The sequence below is a fragment of the Podarcis liolepis genome (genome assembly GCF_965112155.1).
Source record: "Podarcis liolepis genome assembly, chromosome: 8".
Lineage (NCBI taxonomy): Eukaryota > Metazoa > Chordata > Lepidosauria > Squamata > Lacertidae > Podarcis > Podarcis liolepis.
This window is the reverse complement of record NC_139560.1, coordinates 65,685,378-65,712,790: the sequence shown is the minus strand read 5'-3', so window position 1 is coordinate 65,712,790 and position 27,413 is coordinate 65,685,378. Positions and strand designations below refer to the sequence as shown.

At 45.1% G+C, this 27,413-nt stretch overlaps 1 protein-coding gene across 3 annotated transcripts; it reads right to left on the bottom strand.

Annotated features, from left to right (window-relative positions):
• On the bottom strand, positions 1-27,413 carry IRF4 (interferon regulatory factor 4). Of its 3 annotated transcripts, XM_083519479.1 has the most exons (10): positions 27,301-27,413; positions 20,024-20,297; positions 15,249-15,435; positions 14,736-14,824; positions 13,161-13,302; positions 9,956-10,063; positions 8,186-8,539; positions 6,918-7,030; positions 3,055-3,980; positions 1-3,003 (listed from the first exon to the last, which is right to left on the bottom strand). In XM_083519479.1, exons 2-9 carry the CDS (start codon positions 20,255-20,257, stop codon positions 3,837-3,839), a joined length of 1,371 nt encoding a protein of 456 aa, XP_083375605.1. In that variant the 5' UTR covers positions 20,258-20,297; positions 27,301-27,413; the 3' UTR covers positions 1-3,003; positions 3,055-3,836. The 3 variants fall into 3 exon arrangements, with proteins under 3 accessions (XP_083375605.1, XP_083375603.1, XP_083375604.1); XM_083519477.1 differs by lacking the exon at positions 1-3,003 and having other exon boundaries at positions 3,009-3,980; positions 9,956-10,066; positions 20,024-20,300; positions 27,301-27,388; XM_083519478.1 differs by lacking the exons at positions 1-3,003; positions 27,301-27,413 and having other exon boundaries at positions 3,009-3,980; positions 9,956-10,066; positions 20,024-20,368.

Here is a 27,413-nt window from a genome sequence, read left to right as displayed (position 1 = left end):
TAAAAATTCATCACTTTATTTTACAATATTACATTTCGAACAATGTCTCAAAAATCCAGCTTTCTTTTTTCCACTATTAATAGTACATTTATAGCTCTGTTCTACTACTAGCCAATACAGTGGTACCTCGGTTTACAAACTTAATCCATTCCGGAAGTCCGTTCTTAAAGCGAAACTGTTCTTAAACTGAGGCGCGCTTTCCCTAATGAGGCCTCCCGCCGCCAGTGCCCTTCCACTGTTCAGATTCCATTCTTAGACCGAGATAAAGTTCTCAGACCAAGACACTATTTCCGGTTTTGCAGAGTTTGTAAACCAAATTGTTCTTAAACAAGACTGTTCTTAAACCAAGGTACCACTGTATTCATAAACAACTTGATCCAGTAATTCTATCTGTTCTATTATAACCTTCCTCGGCTGCTCCTGCAGAAACTAGACAAAATAAAAGCTTGAAACTAAATACTCTGAGCACACCTGTAATCCCAAATACTTAAAAGGAAGTTTCGTTTAAGAGCTATGGAACTTGCTTAAAAAAGAAATGTGGTTAGAAATTGTAAACACTGCACCTCAAAACAATACAGAAGGCACGATCCAACAAAACCCAAATAATTTTGAGATTTAAGATTTCGCTTAAGGGCAAACTCAACATTACACAGAAAGGTCTGTTACATCACCCTGACCTCTTTTAATTGGCAAGCAACTTCAAATTGATGAGCAGAGTTTGAACCGAGGGTGGGTGAATGGAAACAGAGCTTCTCATCCCTTTTTTTGACATCACTTTTTCTGCTCAAAATTCCTTCTCCCCAGTGGCTTTTCTCCCCAGTGTGTTCCACATAGAAGCAGGGCACATATGTGGAACAGTGTGGGTAGGGCGGTTGGAAAAGGGTGGTTTTGCTTGAAAATAGTAAGCAGAAAATATATTCCTTGGCTCAAAACTGCAGTCTTCCAAAATTCATTTGTGTTTAAATACAAACGAATATTGCAGCCCATTGAAATAATACAGGTATCACTTTTCTGGATTCTGGGACACAGCTATTTGCATATATCATGTTTGCCAAAGCCATTTCCAACTGTGGTTTCCATACATTTCCCCCAAAAAGTATTGGCAATCCTAAAACAAATTGCTAATGTTGAGCTTCCTTCCAATGCTAAAAATACCCCATAAGATAAGACACTGCAAAAGCTCAATTTGCATAAATGAATCAGTAGGAAAAAGCACTCCCTTCTGCCTTGGATATTCAAAACACAATTTGGTTCTTGGTAACCTTTGCACCTCCTTATAGTGAAGACTAGGCTGTATACAGAAATATCTTGGAAATCAAAATTACTGTTCTTTCCTCCCATAGCTCAGGTCTGAGTTCTTATGCCTGTAAAAGTCATTTGAAAGATGTACTGGACAGCAAACTGAATGCTACTAGTTCAGTTGGCCATCTTTCCCATTCTTTTCTACTACGGGGGGGATTTCACCTTTTTAAAAAGAACCCTCTTAAAAAACAGCAAGAGTGTCCATTCAGTTGAAAGTTGCTTCAGTTCCTTATCTGTAGGAGAAAACACGTACACACAAAATGCTCATGCTATGGAAACCTGTATGCCACCTTAGATAAAAGTGCTCGAATCCAGTCTGAAGTAGTTCACAGCACGCACCAGCGTTTTCCATTTATATATACATTTATTCCATAGTTGCCACTGAAGTGCTTTCTGTACCACTTGGAAATATGTTCCATTCAAATCAATAGGACTGTCCTCCAAGTAATGAATTATGAACCAGTGTGCTATAAACATAGATCTCACACGGCCTTGTATGAGAAAAAGATGTAGTCATCAAGCCTTTGAAAACTAAACACAAGCTGCATTTCATAAGTGGAATGCAGAAATAACATTTCTTTATACAACTAACAAAATAAAGGGGAGGGGGCTGCAAGCAAAAAAAAAGGTCTGTCACACATGAGAGAGAGAAAGAGAGAGAACGTGCTTGTTTGCTGAATGGATCAACACCACAAATGTATATGTCTGAAAAGAACCAGACATCTATGCAACGCCTATCAATTTTTCAAGCTGAATAAGATTAATAGTACAGTCATAGGCATGTTTACTCAGAAGTAAGTCCCGCAATGTCTATGGACCTTACTCTGTAGTAAGCATGATAAGGATTGCAGCCTAAATACATCAGGAAAAAATGTGCCAGGTGATGGGACTAGCTATTTAGGAGAAGGAAATGGATATTATATCCCAAGGCATCTTGCATCTTTAAGATGTATAAATTCGGGGGGTGGGGGGTTAGAACATGGGTCTTCTGCCAATTGTATAAAAATATACAATTTGTCCCTGATTAAAAATTCAAGTAGAACACATTTTTTATTTTAATACTTCAATGCAGGAAAAAACACACACCTACAAATAGTTTTTAAGGAAGGAAGGGATCTTGATGACTATTTCCTATGATTCATAAGAATATGCTGCTTTGATACTGACATGTCTGATCAAGCAAATAACCAATAACCTGAAAATTCAGTCCTTCCTTTACTTTTAAAATTAAAATAGTGATGGAAATAAAAACAACATGGAGGTAAGGGTGGGAAGTCAAAACTTTAAGGAAAATGTGTGTTGAAGTTGATTTGTGTCTTTTTGTTTTGCTTTTTTGAAATTCAATAAATTTTAATATTAAAAAAGGAAATCACTTGTGGTCACATAGTTACTTATGTAACCGGAGCACTTAACTCTGTCCTGAATGAGTGCCAATGTCTGTCAACATTATCACTCAGAAGAAATAATTCTGACAATAAAGTCAATTGTGAATCTGTCCAAAAACTGTTTTGAGTGCTTAGATGGCTCATATTAAACTATAGGGCGCTTGTGAGTTCACAATCGGTTTGTATATAGATTTACACTGATTCATCTTAAATCCTGTGCAAACATGTGTTTCACTCTTTGGTAATTGTTTTTTTAAAATGCCTGAGGCTGCAGGACTATACATAAGTACCATGGGAGCAGGTACTACTGAAGGTACTATACATAAGTACCCTGGGAGCAGGTACTACTGAGAGTAGCAGGTACTACTCTCAGTAGGCATGTATAGGATTGCACAGCAAATCCAGCAGTTATTGGAAAGAAGCTTTGACTGCTTACTAAGCATTAAATGAGCTTTATGAAAATGACATATAATGGCATAAATAACATAGCATGATAATAAAACAGTTATCCTAGGAATAATCCTGATGCAGAATGTGCTGCGCATGTCTATTTTTCAAAAGAGCGACAATATACATTTTTTAAAAACGTGAAAAAATGTCAGAAATTATAGTTCTTAAAAAAACACACAACCATACACCTGTACACTGCAACTTTCTTTAAAGACTATATAGATGTTTTTGAAATAGTATACTTATAAAAATTACAGAATAATTCCATTTCGTTGAATAATGTGCTTTTGTGTACCCCCTTATATCTTAAGTAAGCTGCTGCTTCGGTCTAGGAATTCTTGCCCTGAGATATCTAATCAAATAAATAATTAAGAGTCTGAAATAAGTTCAAGTCATCTATAAGACACTGCCTCCCTTTAAGAACATGTAAACATAGGAAGTATTTTGTCAGTTTCCACCGCTAACCCCAGTGTTAGAATCTGAGGTACAGCAATCCAAAAAAAGGAGGGAGGAGAGAATGTGTCCATTGTAATATATTTTTAGGCTTGACCACAACCATTCTTTGAACTTAATTGTTGTTGTTGTTCTTTTCCCAGGGGAAATCCAAGCATTTACTTATAACATGTAGCTGTGAACCAACGATTCTTGCATTAGGCATAACATCCAACACGATGCTTCAAGGCACCGATTTTCACATGCTTATTCTGGAACGGAGGAATGGTGGAGAGCTCGATGGTAGTCTTCTGAACTGGTGACTTGTTCTGGTATATCATAGCCTCTTAGAAAAGGTCCGGTGTTTTGCTGTGCAAAGTAGTATAGCTGCCTTGCAAACATGGGCTCAACCTTAACAGATAGAAAAGTTAATGGGACACATAGCCAGATGGTCTGATTCATTCATATTGAATATATATATTAATCATGACAAGTCAACAGAGTTCTTCATTAGAAAGCATTTCATTTGTGTTCTATCTAGTTTTATCAATTCCAATGGACTTGCTGAAGATACTGAAGTTTATCAGCACATGCTTCTTTACAGTAGCAATCATATACAGTGGTACCTCAGGTTACATATGCTTCAGTACATAACGCCTTTCATCCTCCTTTATTTAGGGCTATTTAGCCTATAATTCACAAAGCTGTTAAGCCAGAACATCAGTGCACCAGTGTCCTAAATGGCTTAATTAGGTTGTGAATCAGCTTGTTAATTATAAACAATTGTATATTATAAACAATACTAAGAAACATTCAGCAGAAGAATTAGCTGTACAAGATCACATTATTTGACCAAGGTAATCTTGGAGAAATAAGATGATCTATGTTTTGAGCTTCAGTGTAAGTTGTTTCGAAGTACACGTAATACCTGCAATTATCATATGAGTTACAGTGGTACCTTGGGTTACAGATGCTTCAGGTTACAGACGCTTCAGGTTACAGACGCTTCAGGTTACAGACTCTGCTAACCCAGAAATAGTACCTCAGGTAAAGAACTTTGCTTCAAGATGAGAACAGAAATTGCACGGTGGCAGCAGCGGGAGGCCCCATTAGCTAAAGTGGTGCTTCAGGTTAAGAACAGTTTCAGGTTAAGTACAGACCTCCGGAACGAATTAAGTACGTAACCAGAGGTACCACTGTACACACTTACTAGGAACAAGACCCACAGAAATCAGCAGGACTTGTTTCTAAAAAAACAGGCATGTGCTGTCCAGCATTCTACTACAGTTTCATGTACACAGAAGCCTATACACATGTACGAGCGCAGGCTTCAGAACATACCAGGTCTGAGATCCTTTATGTGTCTTGGGCTAACATTGACCTGAAACATCTACTGCCTACCGTGAATGACGACAAAAATATATTTTCCCTTGTTGAACATGGGCTTTCTAAAAGTATGGAGCTCCTGCAGAGCCCTGGAGATAGCAAAAACTCCACACAGGCATACAAAGGTAGTGGTAGGGATGTTTGAAATGTTATTCCTCTTCACTATGTGAATTGCCTACTTGATCAGTTGCAATAAGAGCTAAATCTTCCTTACATAATCAACTTTTACAGTTGATTGTTGCAGTGGAAATTGTAAAAAAAAGAGAGAGAGAAAGAAAAGACCCGCAACCAAACATAGGGTGGTATCTGCTTAAATCTACGAGTAAAATTATTTCTATCCACAATGGGATTTCCCCATTCCTTCCCCTGCACATGCCCTGTACCACCTCCAAATAAGCTCCAGAGAGAACAGATTTAGTGGGCAAAGGGGGGAGAATGGGGGGGGGGAGTCCCGTTGTGCAGGCAGAAGTCAATCCACTCATGCAAGGAGTCACTCAGGGCTACGTTGACACACAGCTTTCAGGACAAAGTTGCAGTGGTACCTTAAGTTAAAAACTTAATTCGTTCTGGAAGTCCATTCTTAACCTGAAACTGTTCTTAACCTGAGGTACCACTTTAGCTAATGGGGCCTCCCGCTGCCGCCATGCCACCGCCATGCGATTTCTGTTCTCATCCTGAAGCAAAGTTCTTAACCCGAGAAACTATTTCTGGGCTAGCGGAGTCTGTAACCTGAAGCGTCTGTAACCTGAAGCATCTGTAACCTGAGGTACCACTGTAACTCATATGAGAATTGCAGGTATTACGTGTACTTCGAAACAACTTGCATTGAAGCTCAAAACATAGATTATCTTATTTCTCCAAGATTACCTTGGTCAAATAATGTGATCTTGTACAGCTAATTCTTCTGCTGAATGTTTCTTAGTATTGTTTATAATAGAATGCACAATTGACAACCTGACTCACAACCTATTTAAGCCATTTAGGACACCGGTGCACTGATGTTCTAGCTTAACAGCTTTGTGAATTATAGGCTAAAAGGTAAAGGGACCCCTGACCATTAGGTCCAGTTGCAGATGACTCTGGGGTTGCGGCACTCATCTCGCTTTATTGGCCAAGGGAGCCGGCGTACAGCTTCCGGGTCATGTGGCCAGCATGACCAAGCCACTTCTGGTGAACCAGAGCAGCGCACAGAAATGCCATCTACCTTCCCACCGGAGCGGTACCTATTTATCTACTTGCACTTTGAGGTGCTTTTGAACTGTTAGGTTGGCAGGAGCTGGGACCGAGCAACGGGAGCTCACCCCATCACGGGGATTCAAACCGCTGACCTTCTGATCAGCAAGTCCTAGGCTCTGTCGTTTAACCCACAGCACCACCCGCTTCCCTATCCAATTATAGGCTACATAGCCCTAAATAAAGGAGGATGAAAGCCGTTGGCTGTAAGGACACAAAATGCAGGGAGCACGAGGTAAGTGGGAGGAGGGAATCACTATGGAAGTAAGGGGGCGAGATTTCCACTCATCCACTTTGCTCAAAGCATCATTTATTACAGCTTTGTAGAATGCTATAAAAACACCAACACGGCACAAACAATTGGTGGCAAGCCAAAAAACCCCTCATTATAGTTCATGTCTAGTTTATTTATTGAAATAAACCGTGACTTCCAATTTCAGAATATTTGAATTGTTGCAACGTTTAGCTTAAATCAGAAATGTAATCACAGATGTGAATCACTCAGAAACTGGTGTTGCATATTTCCAGGCGATTATTGTACTTTAGGAAGTTTCAGTTATACTGTACTGCCTAGCTGTGAGAGTGGTGATTTATATTTCATTTCAATGCTCTTTTTCAACCTTATTTAAATATATTGGATTAACTTAATTCACTTTAAGCATTTACCTTACCCGCTTTAATATATTTGCATGACCCTAGTTTCAAGCAAATCAAATCGTTTATACTTACATGGGCTGTAATTTGTTTTCTTTGCCTTTGTGGATCTGGAAACTCTTCACCGAAACACAACACAATCTGGAATCTAGGCAACGGCCGCCCATGGTGGGCAAATACTTGTAGTTCTGGAAAGCCAACAGAAAATACTCAAGCTATTATGTAGGACTAAACTTCAGAGCTATGGCAGAAAAACAAATATCATGGAAAACCAGCCTATATTACTGATCAAAAGATTCTGCGGCAATGAAGATGGCAAAAGATCTAACAAAATCTAGAATCCAAATCAGTGCATATCTGCAACATCCTACCCAGCAATGTTAAAAATGGTAAACTTCTCCATCTTTCCGATCAGGTACATAAGCATAATAAAATTTCTCTCAATTTGGCAGAACGTTACTGTTTCCAGTTTATTGAGTGCTTCCAGGTATGCCATGGCTGACTGTATTTACCCTCAAGCTGGGATAAACCAGAGCTAGCTGGCTTTCAGAAAAGACCCCAAATTTTAGAGGAGAACCTCTAAAATATGTATGGAGAAGACACAAGTCTCCCACATGCCTTTAGCGGAGTTACAATTTATAATTTTTTCACTCAAAATTGTATAACTGGGGGTTTATGGGGATTTTATAATCCAAAGACTATTGGAATCCAAAAAGGAAAATCTATAAAATGGTGCTTCCATTTTGTTTTTAAAAAAACAAACCACTAAATAATCTGCTTAAAATATTCCACTTTCAAATTTGCTGGAGATAAGAAATGTTTATTTCAGTCCAGATGTTTCTATATCCAGTCCACATATCACAGTCTCTAATTAAGCAGATGTGTTTATATTAGCCCATTTGATCTCACCAAAGTAAAACCTGAAGCTGCACAATGTTATTTTCATTGCAAAACAGCCAGTGTTGTACATACTAAAAGTTATACATACTGTACAACTGTAAGTGTTAGCACCCTGGACACCAAAGACTAAAGCAGCATTTAAGAATGCAGATAAGATTAGGGGGGGGGGACCTTCTGAAATATTACACCACTGACTAGCAGGCAAAAAAATGTGTGTGAGGAGCATTATTAGCCGACAGTAGGACAACTGGTGATTTGACATTACATTTCTCAAGTGAAGGCTAATTAGAAATTTTTAGGAAATTAGGTAATATTTCAGCTCATGCTATGGTCAAATAGAGGGAATGTGCATCCAACTCCTTCTGAAACCCACTGCTATGACAAACGAAGAAGCTTGCATCACACAACCTACAAGGATGCATTTATGACTGTAATATACATACCTGACAAAAACTGCTGAGTATCAAAAAGTTTGCATGTCTGCTCCCTTTCCAATTTGTTAGGCCTGTCGTTGCAAAATGCCAGAGGCCCATCCCAATAGATCCTGCTTTGGCAAAGTCTCTTAGCATAGAGTCCGTCAGGTGTCATCCAGAGTATTACTCCCCTTTCCAGGTGGCTTAAGGATTTTTCGGTTATTTTCCTCTGGTTGTGATCTTCTGGATAAGGGAAAAGAACTTGGTCCAGCCCGCTGACCTCATAACTTTGGCCATGAGATATTCTGCACCCCTCAGGACTTGAAGTAGTGACTTCTTTCACAAGAGTTTCGTGGTAATATAGACAGATGTGCAATCGGCAATCTGAAAGCATATTTATGCAAAATTGTTGTTAACCGTTGGACACCAGACAATGGCATGTCATGTAACGTCTACGAGGAAGCTATGAAGCATTGAGGTTGAGTTGCACATAGCATCTCGGAGATGTGGCTTCAAACCACTTTTCAGTGGCAGACTTGGAACCTGAGAATGCATATACAATTTTAAATACACTTGCTAGGAAATTAAGCACAGTGGGACTTAAACATGTGTAAGATTGTGCCACACAGCAGATTAGCTGGGGAAATGTGAGGATATTGGCATAGTGATTCCTATGATTCACTGAGTTGAGCTATGACTTGTTGGCCAAGTCAAAAGGCAGGCTACTTGATAACTGATAGGTAGCTGTTCCATGGGGGGTTTTTTGGTGGTGGAGCATTGGAGCAAGTAACAAATATGGCTGTTGTGCTGCAGGTATGGGCAGCAAGAGCTACAGTTAGTGAAATCAGCCACCCTTACAGCAAGATAACACATCTACAAACACGCCACTAAAAATAACTTTGTGCAAATGCTTAAGCGGTACGGAATTCTTGTCAACATGTACATTAATGGGAATTGACTAGTAGTTGTGCATGAACATCAGTCATAATGTACACTCACATGACAGCATGGAGAAAGTTTACCAAACAATTAACAGGGAATGTTACAGCCGAAGGTATGAGTCATTGCCAAATGATTTGGGGGGAAATTAACTGATCAGTTGTACTTTAATGTCTGGTTGATGTGCAACACCTCCACATATGTTTCACTGATCGCCTGGGTAATCCACATAGTCCCCGACAGGATAATTTTGGTTATTTAAATATTTATATGCGGCTCTTCAGTGGAACTTCCATAGCAGTTTTCAAAAATAATATAAAATATTTAACAACCAACTAAAGAGAGGAAAATATATTCAAGTGTCTGGGATAATCCTTTGCTTAACACTGAAAGAATAACATGGTTGGTGGTAGACAGGTCATCCTTGGGAGAGAGCTCCACAGATAGGAACTTCTATTGAGGAGGAGCTCTTTCTGGTTGCTTCCTGCTTTGACTGGCCAATAAACACACCACCTTAATTGACTTTGGCCACCTTTTTCCAACATCATGTGGAACCCGGGCACATTCACTAGGCATTGCCCAAAATTCAACGCATATTGACTGGGCACTGCACAAAATTCCTTGTTCATGTTGTCTGTGAACATTCTCCACACTTCATATATATGTGGACAATCAACATTTATGCACACCCTGTATTCACCTTGCATTTTTTAAAACCAAATCAGAGAACCAAACATTGATGGAAATTTCACAGTTATCCTCTCATCTGAGCTCACGGGGAAAAGGGGTGTGTGTGTGAAAGTTATGAGAGGGCTCTCATGAATTCATTGCTACTTGCCAATTGTTGAATTATTTATATACCTGACAGTGGAAGAGCTTCACCAGACCTTATGCTCGTCTCTATTGGGATCCCAGGAGTCTGTGCCTCGGGTGGCGCACAAGCGTAAAAGGTTCCAGTTACCTGACAACCTGCTTTCACAAACAAAAAGGTTTCTGTTCACAAACTATGCTGCCAAGCAGTCCAAAATCCATTGAAGGCTTTCTCCCTCCAGTCTGAGAAATTCACTTTCCATTTAGACCTGAACACATTTTGTTTGCTTGTTTATATGCTGTCTTTCAGCAGAGCTCCCAGGTAGTTTACGAAAACCTTGGCAGATGCTTCCCTTCTCCTGGACTCTGGATGTTTTGGCTGAGTTGGGAGGGCCTTCTGCTGGCTGCAGAGATGGATCCCTTGGTGCTTCTGTACTTCCTCACACTAAGTGGCACCTCATGGATGCTTTAAACCAGCGGTTCTCAGTCTGTGGGTCCCCAGATGTTGTTGGACTACAACTCCCATCATCCCTGAGCTCTGGCCTTGCTAGCTAGGGGTGATGGGAGTTGTAGTTCAACAACATCTGCGGACCCACAGGTTGAGAAAGGCTGCTTTAAACCATTGCATGACTCCAGAAGAGGCATGGCACTGGGATTGACTTCAGGGGCTTATTTTCTAGTACAGTGGTACCTCGGGTTACATACGCTTCAGGTTACGTACGCTTCAGGTTACAGACTCCGCTAACCCAGAAATATTACCTCGGGTTATGAACTTTGCTTCAGGATGAGAACAGCAATCGTGCTCCGGCGGCGCGGCAGCAGCAGGAGGCCCCATTAGCTAAAGTGGTGCTTCAGGTTAAGAACGGACCTCTGGAATGAATTAAGTACTTAACCCGAGGTACCACTGTAAATGTGTTTAGTATCTCGCTCCTCCAAGGTGCTCAAAGTGGCACATGTGGTTCTATCCACTTTATTCTCATAAAAGCCTTATGGGGCAGTGGTGCCAACTTGGGCCCCAGACTGTGGGTGCCCAGCGCATGCACGCTATGATGTCATAATATGACGCTGTGATGCCGTACCGCAATGCAATGTTATGGCGCATGTGTGCTCTGCTGCCGCAGTGGCAACTTTGCCAGTGCCTGCACCTTTGTCGCAGGGCCTCTATTGGGGCCTGCTGCAGCAGTAGTCGCACTCTGGAAGCATGTCTGCAGCCGTAATGGGCCCCAACAGAGACCCTGCGGCAGAGCACAGGGCCAGTCGCTGCTGCAGTGCCACAACACCAGAGGCAAGGCAGCAGGTGGCATGGGCAGGGGGCAGAGGCTGGGCACCCACAGCAAAAAAAAATTGTGGGTGTCTGGGCCCCTGTGGCCCCCTGGAATTGGCAGCACTGCTATGAGGCAGGCCAAGCTGGGAGATAGTGACTAGTCCAACATCACCCAGTAAATTTTCTGGTGGAATGGACTAAAACCTACTTTGCATAGGATCAGCTGGCTTTGTGATGTCACAGAGCTAGGAAACCCTCAAGGGGGTTCTTCAGGCATTCAGCTTTAATGATTCATGGTTAGGATTGAAAGAGATGCAAAAGCATCTAAGTGATAAACTCTACCACAGAAATCAATAGGACTTAGAGAAGTGGTTGACTTGGGGTGTATCATTGTGCCTTAAATATCTGTTCATTTATAATGTATCTTTGCGTTGAAATCAGCCAGATTCACTCATGGGCTAGTAGGTGAAAGAGGGAAGCCAAAAATTAATAAAGCAATATGCTTTTATTTGACAGGCTTCACTGAACACATTCCATGTTTATGAAGCACTTGGAGCAGCGATTGCCAATTCTGGAAACCTGAGTAATAGGCATTGGCACTGCACTGCAACCACACAGGCAGCTGGCAGGGTTCATTTGGTACAGCATGAAATTCTTAACCTCAGGGCCATGGGTTCGAGCCTGACGCTGGGCAAAAGATTCCAGCATTGCAGGGGGTTGGACTAGAGAACCCTCACGGTCCCTTCCAGCTCCACAGTTCTATGATTCTATGCACACTCCATAGCCATGCAAATATACATGCCCCACAATCATCCATTCTCAACCCCATCTGCCCTCCAACAGGGAACAGTGTTTCAGCCTTTTTTCAAGTTTAATTTGTTTTTGGCAAGGGGAGGGGCGTCATCTTCCTGGAGAGTGTGGCTGAGCAGGAACTGGTTAACCCACTCCAGGAAGTTATATCTCTCTCACACACACATACAGGCAATTAGGCTTGGGGAAAGCCTTCTATCATAGTATTTTATTTTATTTTTTTTAAAACTAATTGCAGGAGGGGAGGGTGATTTTTTTGGGTTACAACAGAAAGGAAAGAAGTCTTCTTTCGGCCTGACTACAATGGGTGTGATGTGAGGAGGGGTAACTGTGGGCACCAGGAAAAGCTTTGGCAGGCACATGTGTGCTTGCATGCGCCACATTGATGACCCCACTCTGCAGAACAGGGGTGCCAACCTGGCTACAATACAGGAGGATGCAGGTAAGCCCCACCCTACATAATTGATCACATGATGTGGTGCACACACGCCATTTGAATGGCAATGCCCATGAAATCTGGAGGGCCCTGGCCTCCTGAAATATTTTATTTTGGGGAGTCAAAAGGACCTCAGCCCCTAGGAGTTGGCTCTTATGCTGAAGAATAACATCAGTTTTGTCAACACTGAAAAGCTTTCATTATGTGCACCATCAGAAATAGGCCTATTTGACTTACCTACTTTGCCTCGTCCGTTATTCTGAATCTTCAAAGTAAAAGCACTCCACACTCCTGTGGAGATTGCACCATTTTCTTATACTGAGTGCTCATTGTAATGGAACCTTAGAACATGCTCCAAAGTTAACCACTTCTGCAAGTCCAATTGATTTCAGTGAGAGGGATCTTGCAAGTGCTTGCCTATCCCTTAAATGAGGTTTTAAAGTCCTTACTTTTGGCTGCCTAATCTCATTCATACCATTGTACTTTCTTCCAACAGTGGAATGCGCATATAGAGTTTTCCCACTTCCCAAGACTTCCCCATTCATTTCAACGAAGAGGGGATGTTTACATACACAAAGTGCTGGATATACTGAGCAGTGTCTTCTAATGAAATGAATGAGGAAATCCACTTTACACCTTATTCACAACCACATGGACACAGCCACTGGGTCAAGAACCACAACTTCTTTTGCAATTTAAATAACCACCAGATACAGCTCCGTCTAAAAACACTGGAATCTTCTTACCGTTCTGACATGCTGGGCTTTGCCAATGGTGGTTGCGAGCTGCAAAAGGAACACTTGCACACTGGTAGGAGATATCGGGGTGTGACTGCTCCGGCATATAGTCCCTCCAATTACGGTCATGAGACACCATGTAGCTTGGCACCTGCATGTTTAACAAAATATTACATAATGTGGTGGTGTTTTTTTAATGCATTTTTTTTTTAAAAAAAGGTTTTCCATCACAGTTCTAAGAAGAAGAAAGAAAACACATAAGGAAAGTATGTCAATTCACAATGCAATTTTGCAAAAAGCAGGTATGTGCGGCCAAAACCAATAATACAAAATAACAAAAGAGGACGGGAGAGGCATTGACAGATATGGCATGCAAGTCAGGCAAACAGCTCTGAGTAGGGGTCCAAGATCTCAGAATAGTTGTGATCCATACGACTTCATACAAAAGTAATGTTTTCATATGCTGCAGGAGAAGAAAGATCCTCTGGCCAATGAGCTCTCAAAGCAGCTGTGTGGTCCTCCAGTTCTGTCAAACCAGTCTCTTTGCCATGAATAAAGTGTGCAGGGTCAGGCTGTGGTGTCCCACACATCACATAATGGTTTTAAGGTAAAGGGACCCCTGACTGTTAGGTCCAGTCGCTCTGGGGTTGCAGTGCTCATCTCACTTTACTGGCCGAAGGAGCCGGCGTACAGCTTCCGGGTCATGTGGCCAACATGACTAAGCCGCTTCTGGTGAACCAGAGCATCGCACGGAAACGCCATTTACCTTCCCGCCGGAGCAATACCTATTTATCTACTTGCACTTTGATGTGCTTTCGAACTGCTAGGTTGGCAGGAGCTGGGACTGAGCAATGGGAGCTCACCCCGCCATGGGGATTCGATCCACCAACCTTCTGATCAGCAAACCCTAGGCTCTGTGGTTTAACCCACAGCGCCACCCGTGTCCCCATATAAGTTATGGTCAATTGCAGACAGAATCTTCAGCTTTCCCACCCATCCTCATTTCTACATCCCATCCTCAAAATGTCCAAACACAAAATGCTCTCCAGAGTCTTGCGCAGTGTTCTCTCCAAAGCCTGCTACCAGAGATTATTTGAGTACAGGTGCCAGGGGGCAGAACATAGGAGTCTATGCACACAAAAGATGTGTTTCACCACCGATCCTTAGGTTCTCCCCTGCAAATAATGAAGATACAGCACCCAAGGTCCCCTTGGAAGAGGAAGCGCGCACAAAACTGATGCATTGGTGCACAGCCAGCATTGTTAATTAATTTTTTTTTAATGACATTTACAGGGGGGTGTAAATATTTGAAATGTATGAAGATGAATACTTGGACTGCAAATGATGAAACAGATATGAAATGTAATAAGAGTTAATAGTATGGGTTCAAAAAAAAAATCGAATCACAGCAACACCTATGAACTCTTTGAGAACATTCCTTAAGTTGTATTTGTACTCTTTGGTACTCTTTTTCAATCTAACACTAGATCAAGGAATGAAACAGCAATGGTATCATTACATCTTCATCATTTGACATCAAAGCTAAAATACATCCATATTATATATATATGTATTTATACATACCTGAGGTGGTAGTGCAGAATAAGACGAGTTCATGGTGTAAGTATTATTCATAATCATTTGGGGGTCTTCCATGCTAAGCTGTTTTGCTCCTGTGTATATAAAACAGGGAGATTTACGCATGTGTATCTTGAAGAACCTTGTGAGAAAAGTAGCTTGCACATTAAAAATGACATTGTTATTGCTTCGGTCTACTTCATAGCCATGAGGTTTGTTGGTATGCTTTACTGATAGGGGATAAATCTAGAAGTCTGTCACTGGAAAACTTTATCAGGATAAAAGACAACATACATGCAAATCACCTGAATTGTATAATTTATTTGCTTACAGAATCAGGCAGAAATGCATCAGTTATTTGAACCCTAGGCGCTTCTATTGTAAACCTATATAAACAAGCATTAGATTTTTAATTCACCAAACTTTATGGCTTAAAGTAATTATAGCGCTGTTGTATATCCCCATCCCACCCCAGCACCATCTCAATAAATGGGATTGTTTCGTATAATACAAGATTACCTTTCTTTGCTCCTTCTGGTACTATTCTGTACACTTTATAGGGGTCTGATATATCCAGCTGGCTTCTTTCAACGAGTTCTTCAAAGTCATTGCTCTTGTTCAAAGCACACCGCAGTCTTGTTTTCCAGGTGGGGGGATCTGGCTTATCAATGCCTTCTCTGAACTTCCCTTTAAACAGAGCCCAAGCCTGGAAATATTGATGGTGGTTAACATCTTGTTTTTAAAAACTCCTTTAAACATACCTATACTCAACAATATAAATAGCACGATACGTGTGTTCATCGTGGAAGTTCTCTGATGGGACTAACACTAGCTTTTCCCCTGCTGCTATAAGATTTTCACTTCCCTAGGCATAGCTCAGCTACAAACCAAATTTCCAACGCAGTGCAATTTTTCAGGACCCAGCAGAGAAGACTGCAGAAAAAGAACTAGATGTCGTTCTAGATTCATAGGAGATACTTCAGTTCTACAGGAAGTATATAGACCCTGTGCCATTTGCAAAGGCCCTGTGCTATTTTAGTTCACTGCAAAACAGCATGGAGTAAGCACAACATGTTTTATTTCTTCATTTATGAATTAGATAGTTTCTGTCCCACCGTTCCTCCAGTATGGAGCACAGGGCAGCTTAGAACAATAGTGTATAAAATGTGTGTGTGTGTGTGTGATTTTTATATAATAAAAATGTAATCCGTTGAAGGATCTGTAGTGCTGCATCACAATTCTGAATTTGCATGAGGTCATGGTGGGATAGCTTGGAGGGACACTGAGAGGGGGGAAAGCAATTTTAAACAGTGGCATTGTATAAAGATACTTGAAAGTATTAAAGGTGGGTGCTTTAAACAACAGCAGAAGTTTCAGTAAAGCATGGATGGAGGAACACTGAGAGGAACAAAGTAGTGATTTTAAAGAATGGCAAAAGTTTGAGCAGAGCAAGCGGGTCGGGGAGGAAGACAATGTGGGGGAGGAAGTAGAAGAAGAAGAAGAGAAGAGTTTGGATTTGACATCCCGCTTTATCACTACGTTAAGGAGTCTCAAAGCGTCTAACAATCTCCTTTCCCTTCCTCCCCCACAACAAACACTCTGTGAGGTGAGTGGGGCTGAGAGACTTCAGAGAAGTGTGACTAGCCCAAGGTCACCCAGCAGCTGCATGTGGAGGAGCGGGGACGCGAACCTGGTTCACCAGATTACGAGACTACCGCTCTTAACCACTACACCACACTGGCATTTTAAAGCAATATTTGAGTACAGTAAGAAGGGAGTTTGGAAAGGCTCTTGGTAGTGGCGCCCGCCCTGTGGAACGCCCTCCCATCAGATGTCAAAGCGATAAACAACTACCTGACATTCAGAAGACATCTTAAGTTCAGGGAAGTTTTTAATGTGTGATATTTTAGTGTATTTTTGGTTTCTGTGGAAGCCGCCCAGAGTGGCTGGGGAAACCCAGCCAGATGGGCGGGGTACAAATAATAAAGTATTATTATGTTGTTGTTGTTGTTGTTGTTGTTGTTGTTGTTGTTGTTGTTGTGTTTCTTTTTGGTATTATCTTTTGTGTTGTACCCATCTCTGCTATTTTTTCTTGTTAAAATTTGTTTGTTTTAAAAAAGAATACCCTCACTGTCACGCCATCCCTGCTTTACTGTTGTTGTTTAAAATCACCATTTTCCTCTGTTTTTATCCACTCCCCACTTTCCTCAAACTTCTGCCACTGTTTAAAACAGCCACTTTTCCCTCTTTCAGTGTATCTCCCTTCTTGCTGTACTCAAACTTCTCCCTCTTCCATTCTTCAGCTGCTTCACATGAGAGAAAGAAAGAGCACAGAGCCCTGTGCAAATGGGGTGTAGAATAGGAGAGAGGAAGCATGAAAATGGAATGCTCTGTGTGCACGGAAGAGTTGAGAAAAGTGCAGAGGAGGGTGGCAGGGAAAAGGGAGTGAAGGTGATAGCTGGGGTGCAGATGGAGGGTGCGAGAGGCATGGGAATGGGGTTGAAGATGCAAGTACAGTGGTACCTCGGGTTAAGTATTTGATTCGTTCCGGAGGTCCATTCTTAATCTGAACCTGTTCTTAACCTGAAGCACCACTTTAGCTAATGGGGCCTCCTGCTGCTGCCGCGCCGCCGGAGCATGATTTCTGTTCTCATCCTGAAGCAAAGTTCTTAACCCGAGGTAATATTTCTGGGTTAGCGGAGTCTGTAACCTAAAGTGTATGTAACCTGAAGCGTATGTAACCCGAGGTACCACTGTTGGGTCATTAAAAGTCTGCAGAATAGGAGGGGAGTAGCTTCATAACTGGGCAGAAGACGGAAAGGGTGCTTAGTAGTTGTGATGTGTGGGAGGAGGATACAGAATGTTACCATGCAAGTGGTTTGTGTGCAGTGGGAGCAAGTTGCACAAAAGGAAGGGGAGGTGAAAGCATGGGGTGAAGGTGAAAATGGGTGCAAAGCGGGACTTCAGAACAGAAGACAGAAGTGAGTTCCCAAAGGTGAAAAAGTGAGCATGATGTGGGAAGCTCAAAGTCTAAGAGGTTAATGAGGGAATGGCAGGCAGTTGGTGAGTGGAGAAAGCAGGGGTGCAGTATTATAATAGATATACAAATCAGGCTGCAGTTAACCACCTATAAGCTTTCCTGTTTTTATTTGTGTATTTATTATCACATTTTTATCCCACCTTGTTCCTCCACGGAGCTCAAGGACACAGTCCTCCCCTTCTCTGTATTATCTTCACAACAACCCTGTGAGGCAGGTTGGACGGAGAGTGTGTAATTGGCCCAAAGTCACCCAGTTAAGTTCCAGGCCTGAGCAGAGATGAGAACCTGTGTCTAGTCCAGCGCTCTAACCACTATACCACACTGCCTCTCAGAAAGATGTCAGAGATTCTATGCAGGCAGAAGGAATGGCAGATTTTTTAGGACCTTATGTATTTTAAACAAAGTCAGACTCATTGGTCCACCTGCTGTCTCCCGCAGCCCTACTTTGAGACGTCAGAGATCAAACCAGGGACCTTCTGCATGCAAAGTAGCTGCTTTACCACTCAGCTATGGTCTCTCTGACTAAATAAAAAATAATAATGCAGCTATGGCGGCAGATGCGGTCCCAGCTTCTTCTAGTCTTCTCATTCTGTGTGGTGCAGAGTTCAATAAGAGCCCTGCTTGCAGACAGCACACGATGGGAGCAAGGATGTAAAAACACTCAATCTTTCATAATTAGGATGTGGAATCTGTGACCCTTTGGATGTGCTATACAGTGGTACCTCGGGTTAAGTACTTAATTCGTTCTGGAGGTCCGTTCTTAACCTGAAACTGTGCTTAACCTGAAGCACCACTTTAGCTAATGGGGCCTCCTGCTGCCGCTGCACTGCCAGAGCACGATTTCTGTTCTCATCCTGAAGCAAAGTTCTTAACCTGAAGCACTATTTCTGGGTTAGCAGAGTCTGTAACCTGAAGGGTCTGTAACCCGAGGTACCACTGTAGTCAGGAGTTATGAACTCTTGTTTCATATCATGCTGAGGTGGAAATAACTTCTGCCAAGTCCAGTCTAGTCTGCAGGTAACTAAAAGTTAAAAACTATTTTCAAGTCAAGAGATGGCTTTTTTAAAAGACATGTCACAATTGTTCAGTACACAAAGCTAAGGAAGCCATACCAACGTTTAACATTAAGGCTGAGTAATTAAGGAGGGAAGGCGTTGCTTGTGGATTCAACCAGTAGCGTAAATGGATGCTTTTAAAAATGAGTTACTATTAACAGTAATTAGCTACATTCATTTTAGCAGAAATGGAACAGTGTTGCTCCAGGTAATGCTATTCAATAACAATCAACGGAAGGAGTTTTAGAAAGGAAGTCTTGCTAAACAGTTATTATGGTGCTTGCTGAAGTTTAATGACAAAGGCTGCAATCCTGTTCAAAATTGTACACAAGTTCCATTGATGTCTACAGAATGCAAGTTTGTGCAACTCGGAGCATCATTGCAGCCATAAAGAGTCACGCCTTGGGGTAGTTAATCAAATAAGGAAGAAGGAATTGTAGAACATGGAAGGACTCTTTCAAGTGTGACAGGAAAGCAGCTTGGCTGGCATTTTAATTCAGAAGCATCTAGGATGCTAGTTGGGTAGAAAAGATAATTCCGTCATTGATTGGTGATCATTTAATTTCTCTCTTAAAGTCAGAGAAAAGAAGTACCCTAAAATAAAAGACCCTCGTAATTCCACTCTCCAGCAATTCTAATAGGGCAGAGTCCAATCTACCTCTTGGTTTCTTCAGTCTACACACAGTTTAGGGAACATCAAATATCATTTCTTTAACTAGTCACAGGTGAGCCTCTACTGCTAGGGAAAATGTACTTTCACTTGTTACAGGCTAAAGGACCCTGCGCCTTTGTGGAATTTGCCAGTGTGGATAAAAGTGGACAGAGGGTGGAGTTGGACCAATGAGCTCTAGGTTCATATCCCAGATCAGCCAGGAAGTTCTCTGAGTGGCCTCAGCCAAACCTGTCTTCCAGTCCGATCTACCTTGCAGACTGTTGACAAGATAAAAGAGCCAATTCCATGTACGTTACCCAATGGTCCTAAATCATCTAACTGCACCTGACCCTAAATCTGGAACCAGTTCCACTTAAAAGCACGGGCCATTTCCAAGTGAATGTACACTTTGCTTCTGATGGGAGACTGGAGCCAAACTTGCGCAAGGAAATGCAAACAGCCCCTTCGCCTCTGGCTGAGATCCAAGCCACTGGATCGCAAAATCTGCGAAGTCTGGCGCGCGCCTGAACCGGGGCCAACCCCTTACCTTGAAAAGAGCGGCGTCCTCCTCTCGGTTGTAGTCCTGCTTGCCCGCGTGCTTCCAGGGGATGCGGAAGATGCTCTTCTCGTCGTTCTCCCACACCAGGCCCGGGTACTTGCCGCTGTCAATCTGCTCGATCAGCCACTGGCGGAGTTTCCCGTTGCCGCAGCTCACCGCGCTCATCCCGCCGCCGCCGCCCTCGCTGGTGCTGTGGATGCCGCGCTCGCCCTCCAGGTTCATGCCACGCGCCCAGCCGACGTCGCCTGCTCCGGCGCCTCCCCTGCTGATGGGAGGGAGAAGGGTCACGTGCCACGCGCCGGACACGCGCGCGCGCGCTTCAGCGGCTCCGGGCTCTCCTTTCTCTCTAGCCCACAGAACGCGCCGTTCCGCAAGTTTAGCGGGAGAAGCGCGAACTTCTCCTCCACGCCCACGCTTTTGCTCGCGGGCAAGCGAAGTTCGGGGGCGCCGGTGTCAACCACGGTCTCCCAAGCACCCACCAAATTTCCCAACCACAAATTTCGGTGCCAGGGCCACCATGCACACTTCACGGTCGCAGGGTCAAGTTAGCACTCCTGGTATCCAGAGTGAGAGAGAGAGAGACCCGTTTCCCGAGGAAGCAGAGAGACCGTTCGCTCGTTTGGCGCCAAAACAGAGTGGCCCCTGCTTATGCCGCGTCTCCCTCGCGCGCACCTCCTCTCCTCGCAAACACTTCAGAGCGGCCCCTGAGGCGAGCCACAAAATGGTGCCGCCCTCCCCACCAGGAGAGAAGGACAGGGGGCATAGAAAGGGGGGGAGGTGTGTCTGCTGCCCCTGAGGAACCTGCCGGCCGAAGCCGTCGCCTCACCTTCGACGTTTTTCCACCCCTTCCTCCCTCTTGGTCACACTTCGCCTTAACCGGCTCTTCCTCGGAGCACACGCCGAATTATCTTTCTCTCTGTGTGTGCCTGCTTCGTTTTGTGCACTCCTCCCCCCTCAGAGCCGTCTTTGGTGTTGTTTTTTCCCCTGACAGGCAACCCACATGGCCCAAAGCCGCGCCTCACCCAGCTCCCACTTCCCTGTCGCCTTCCCTCTCCTGCAGACGCTCATCCGTCCCCGCTTCCTTCCTCTATTCTGGGCTCCCTCGCGGCTGGCACGAGCCGGACCTCTCCTCATACTCACCGAAGCCCCTTCCACTCTCTCCCCGGCCGCCGTCCTTCTCTCTCTCCCTCCCTCCTTTTTCTCTCTCTGTTCAAACCCCCCGCCGAGGCCTTTCCCCCTTCGCTTTCCCACCCACGCCGCGGACTCTCCGCAGGAAACTCCTCACATTCGCTCGCCAACGCGGCTGGCCCTGTTGCCGTCATTCCCGCCCGCGCGCCCCGGCCCAGAGAAGGCCGAGAGGGGACTCGGCTCCGAGCAGCCGCTTCGCCCTCGTGACACATTTCCTCTCAGCCGCCCCTGAAGCGCTGGCTCACAAACCCGCGGCCGCCCCGGCTCGGCGGGACTCCCGCCCGCGCGGCACGAGGGGCGCCCGCCCATCCAGAACGCGGGGGATGGCGCTGCGCCAGTGGCCAGACGCGCCGCCTCCGCCGCGGCGGCTCTTGAGCGCGTTTTCTCGGGCGAGCCCCAGGAAAAGGTGCCCCGGCGAGGATCGTGGCGCGCGTTGGCGCAGCTGCGCTCAAACAGTGCTATTTGGCCCCTCGCCGACTTGGAAGCAGTCAAAAGCTTATAAAGCACTCAGCGCAATGCTGTGGGCTCCCACGGGGTGCGAGGCCACTGGCGCCCCCTTGGGGGCGTGATTTCCGAGTAAACGTGCATAGGATCGGCCTGCTCCAGCGCAATCCTGTGCCTATTTATTCGGCACTAAGTCGCGCGCAGGGTTTGTTTAGACAGCTCCCTAGTAAATGTGTGCAGCCTGCGAGTCAGTGTCTTCGAGTTTCGCGGGCATAGCTGTCAACTTTTCCCTTTTCTTGCGAGGAATCCTATTCGGAATAAGGGAATTTCCCTTTAAAAAGGGGAAAGTTGACAGCTATGTTCGCGGGGCTTGAGAGTAAATCTAGAATCCAAGAGTTGGAAGGGACCTTGAGGATCATCTAGTCCAAACCCCTGCGATGGAGGAATATGCAGCTGTCCCTTACCCGCGATCTTGGTATTATCAGCACCATGCTCTAGCCAAACGGAGCTACCCATTGGTAAGAGGATCGCGCGGCTAGGCTGCTACTGCCGGACATCTTCCAGCCACGCTGAAAATCGAAGGGAGTTGTTTCGACAATGAAATACATTGTGGGTATTATGTAACCAGTCAAGGCAGGATCTGCGGAAATTCTGGTGCTGCGATTGAAGACATCAAGCCTTTGCTACTGCCCTTAAGCAACGAGGTCTTCTCACCCCAAAGCAGGTTTTCACCCATAGAGATCAACGGTAAACAAACACACCTGCACAAATTCTACATTAACGAATATCCCAAAGGGCGATTACCGAAGCAAAGCCTTGTCAGTGGCAGAGAAAGTGCTTTGAAAAGCCACACATGCACATCCCCCCCCCAAAAAAATAAGACGATCGGTATGTATATAAACATTATTTACACCAAAACACAAGCACACTTACTGAACCACGAAGCTAAGCACTATAAATAAACGCTGCGCACACCGCAATGCTTACGTGTGGGCCGCAGGAGACTTATACAAGGCAAGGCACAACCCCAGACTCACTTTCAGTGCCATTGGACTCAATGGGGCTTCCTTCTGGAACTGCACTGCTGGTGGAGTGTGCAATGCCTTACAGAGATCGGCGGCTACATTTAATTATCTACATGCAAATAAATATTATTACCAGCGGGTGGATGCTGCCTTCCTATAGGGAAGCAGAGGTGGTTGAAGTTTAAAAAGGGAATATAGAATGTATAGTAAAAGTGAATGTATTCTATTAAGCAGAGGCATTCATTGAATTGGAATAAATGGGTAATCATAGACCCCCGGCGGAGGCAGGATTGTATTTGCGCACATCCATCACTTGCTCTCGCTCTCCCTTCCCTCCTGCTCTTGTCCTCCCGCCTCCCGTCGAAATTTCGACGGGAAGCTCCCGGCAAAGTGCCTGGACAGGGGTTCGTGCCCTTCTATAAACTAAAATCTCGTAGGTTGAAATGCATATGAGCTGCAGGGCTAGTTATGCGCTAGGTATCATCTGGTCTCCCGCTTCTTTCATTCGCCAGGCCCTTTTCCCGGGAGACCTGGCGCTTGCTGCGCCCCCCACCCCACCCCAAAAACAAGAATCACCTCCTCTTCATTCCTGCATTGCAGGGGGGTTGGGCTAGATGGCCCTTGAGGTCCCTTCCAACTCTTCCATGATTCTATGAACTGTTTGCTTTCCCTCTCCAAACGGTGGCCATTCCCACGAGATGACCGAGACCCGCATCTACTTTCTCCCTCCCTCGCATCCTTCCTTGAGCTTTGCACAACCCACATTCTGCTTTCAGAGAACCCGAGTCCCCAAATTCGCGCGGGGGGGGGTTCCTTTTTCCGTCTCCTCTTCAAAGCTGGCAAAAAAAGTTGAAATTCAACAGCTGCCTCGATTGGTCTCAGAATATACTTTAGTTCTCTTGTGCTGCGGGCAAAGTTTGTACTCGACCTGAAGTCGTAGTCAAGCCTTAAACTGCTCCCGTTCCGCTTTCAACCTTAGAATCACAGAATTGTGGAGGAAGCGACCCCAGAGGGATATCTAGTCCAGCCCCTTGCAAATGCAGGAATCTTTCCGAACTCGAACCCAGGACCGTGAGATTGAGAGTTCAGTGCTCTAACGACTGAGCTGTCCCAGTCACTTCTGTTGCTCGTTCTGCCGTGGCCCAGGAGGCTGCGGTCTTCATGGCTGCCTCCTGCGAACCAACATACCCAACACACCTTTTTAGTACGTTTCTCAGAAGACTTGGGGGGTCAGTCGACTGCACCCATCTGTTATGCGTAAAGAGAGTAGAACCTGAGAGTAAGCCGTGCAGGATCAGACCCAAAGTCGGCACGGTATCCTGCCTCCCACAGCAGCTATCCACACACTTGCAGGAAGCACAAAAGGGAGGCATGAATGCAATGAGGAAAGGGCCATAGATCAGTGGAAGAGTGCGCAGAATCACAGAATTGTAGAGTTGGAAGGGACCTAGGGGTCATCTAGTCCAACCCCCCAGTAATGCATGATTACCAGTTCGAATCCCCTGGTAAGATGTAAAAGGACCCTGCCTAAAACAATGAGGAGAGGAGGAGGGAACTACCTCCGGTTGGTAGAGCATTGCGACTCTTCATCTCAGGGATTGTGGGTTTGAGCCCCACTCGGGGTGAAATGTGCCTGCGGGTTGGACTAGATGATCCTCGCTCGGGGTCCCTCCCAATGCTGCAATCCTGAGACTCTGTGACTTGTGCTATTAGGAGCTGGAGTCCAGCAACATCCGGATCGTGCCCCAGTGAGTTAGATGGACCACTGGTCTGACTCGGTATAAGCCAACTTCCTAGAAACCTCCCCTGCTGCTCGCCCTCTTGCAGCCAGATACACTGCCTCTGATCCCGGAGGCTCTATCTAGCTTTAGGAGAGGATAGCTAAATGAATACTTGCCTGCCTGCCTGCCTGCCTGCCTTCATATCACCGTAACTTACGTTGCCTATAGCTTCTCCCAACAATGGCTTCAGTTACCTTCCTCTAGGGTTCACCCACCCCATATGGCAGCTCACCCATATGCGAATGGGTCTGGGGGCTGGAGGGACAGCGCCCCTTCCAACAAATTTTCCACTCTTCCAGCTGCGCGAGACCCCTACCGATGTCTTAATCATCTAAAGCAATCAAGCGAAATATAGATATATTCGAATACTATTTACCCACCTACCACTGCTGCTGCTGATCTAAAGAGCATGATTAGCTTGATATGAGAGTAAATAGGAAGGTCCTCAAAGTTACCAGGGTCTTAAATGCAGAGTCTGAGAATCAAAGGACAGTTCTGGAATCACTTGATCTCCATTAAGATCGGGCAGCAGCGTCGAAGTCTGTCCTAGCAGAGACAAAAACCTCCTACCACCTCCGAGGTGAGCTCTTAGGACGAAGGGAGGTATATAAATCTAATAAATAAAAACAAAATAGTTTTTAAATTTGTTCTCGTGCGTTTTCCTGGGCCAGAAAGCAGCTCTGGTCCAGGGAAGCTCGCGATGACCAATCACAACTGTTCCCCTCTAAGGCATCACCAAGTTGATTTTTTTTTAAAGCACTTCTGAAAGACTGCAGCGTCAGAAGAGAAATTGTCCCCTACAGAGACCAGTAGTAGGCTTTTCCTTACTGAATTGGTCTATACTTGCAGCAAACTTTGGGGTAGCACATAATTTTCCTTTCCCGTCCGGAAGGAAAGCTCTGTGCGGTTCGAAAACTTGCTTAATATAATAGAGCCAAATTTCTTATGCTAAAGGGATTTTTAGATCCATGCGGCTGTGCCGGAGACCAAACCTGCGGAAACTAAAACTGCAGAACTAAACATACTTGCAAGGCGCTAAGTCCCACTGAACTCAGTGTGGCTCACTCTGGAGTAAACATGCTTAGGGTCAGTGTCAACGTGCAGGCGTATTTATTCTGAAGTAAAACCCCTCTGTGCTTGGTGGGGCTTACTTTCGAGTAAGTGTACGCTGGGCTACAGTCGTGAAGTGGAATCCTCTGCACATTATGCACTGCTGGGAAGGGTAAATGGGTGTTACTCCCTCGTGTGTTTAGGATTGCAATCTTAGCTGCTCCCTCTTTCTAAGTGAAGTGTATAGCTAGGGTCAGAGGAAAGAGTATCTTTGCAGAATATTTGCACAGAATATTTGCACAAACAGGGCTGAAGTCTCCTAGCTGATGTCTGCGGGGGCGCTTCCATAAGGTCGCTATTTTCGGGTGGGACTCGGGTGGCAAAGTCAGCTTACAGGGCACTTTTCAGGGTAAGGAAAAAGGCAGCCGAATGCGCTGGACAGTAAAGATTGTTATATGACGGAACGTCGTCTAACCTCCCCGTCGATCAATCGGAATGGACTAAGCTCGGTAACGCGAGCCTCGCGAAAGAACGTGGCTCTCGGGTTGCGATCAGAAATAAAAGAAAGACCACCCGGAGCCTTAACTTCTGCAGCCTGCAGCAGTTGTGGGGTGAGAAACCTCGCTTGGGCAGGCCTTAACCGAAAGGACTAGGAATCCGGTGGGTAATTTGCTTCCCAAAAACATCGCCCGCCTCCCTCCTTTTAACAGAACAGACCAAAAAGAAAGAGGGAAACGACAGGCCAGGAGCCAAATCTTTAGCCACCTTTCTTCCCGTCTCGGCACAGAAGAAGTCTCAGCCACGTGATTCGGCATCACCTCTTCTTGGGCCAGGATCAGACCCACATCTCTGTCCCGCACCTGCCCGCCACGCCACGCGGTCTCTCCGGAGTACTACGAAATGCGCTTCATTCATAAAAGACAACGAACGCGATCTCGACTAGCAGAGATAAGGGAAGCGGAGCGGAGCCGCCGGAAGGGGTAGAAAAGAGATTCAACTTGCAAAAAGGGCTGCGAGAGGGAGAGGAGACGACGCTTTAGAACAAGCTCTGGAAGAGGATCCACAGGCCAGTTAAGCCCTCACACCACCGAGATGAACTCGAGAGGCGGGGATGGGGGGGTGGGAATTGCTTTGCTAATGGTCCGTATCCTGAACCCGTCGCTATATGGCCTTCCGATCATCACCTATGGCTGCAATAATCTTATCCAGATGGAGAGAAGTCCTACGGGATTCAAGGGGGCTAGGGCAGGACTGCGCTTTGCAGCCACGCACTGGTACCCATAGCTCAGTTGGTGGAGCGCTAGACTCTTGAGGGTCGTAGGTTCGAGCCTCAACTTGGGTAGAAGGTTCCTGCCTTGCACGGAAGGGTTTAGACTAGATGACTCTGGTCTCTTTTAACTTTATCATTCTATTAATTTGTCCCCGGTTTACTCTTGTCACCACCGCGGCTGCGCGCGTTAAAGAGTCGACTGGCTCAAGATCACCAGGAGGGCTCGGAATTCGAACTCGGCTCCCTCAAGTCCAAACTCCAGGACTTCTTTGCTTTGCTTTGCCTCCCTCTCCGATGAGTGAATGACTCAGTCTTAACACAGGCTGAGGGTCCCCGTGTGCCAGATCTATAGCACACCTGAGGTCAAAAATACCTCACTCCAGAGCGGGATCTCTGGAGCACGTTTACTCCGAATTAAATCCCATTGGACACGGAACTGGCTCCCTCCCCATCATCAACTGTCCCCGCCACCCCCTGAATGAAAAGAGGGCGATTTGGCAAACTTACCTCTCTCTCTTTCCTCCCTCGCGGAGGGCGAGCGCAGAGCCTTTTCTCCAAATGATTTTGGAGACCGGGGGGGGGGGGGCGAGAGAGAAATCAGATTTCAAACCGGAATAAAC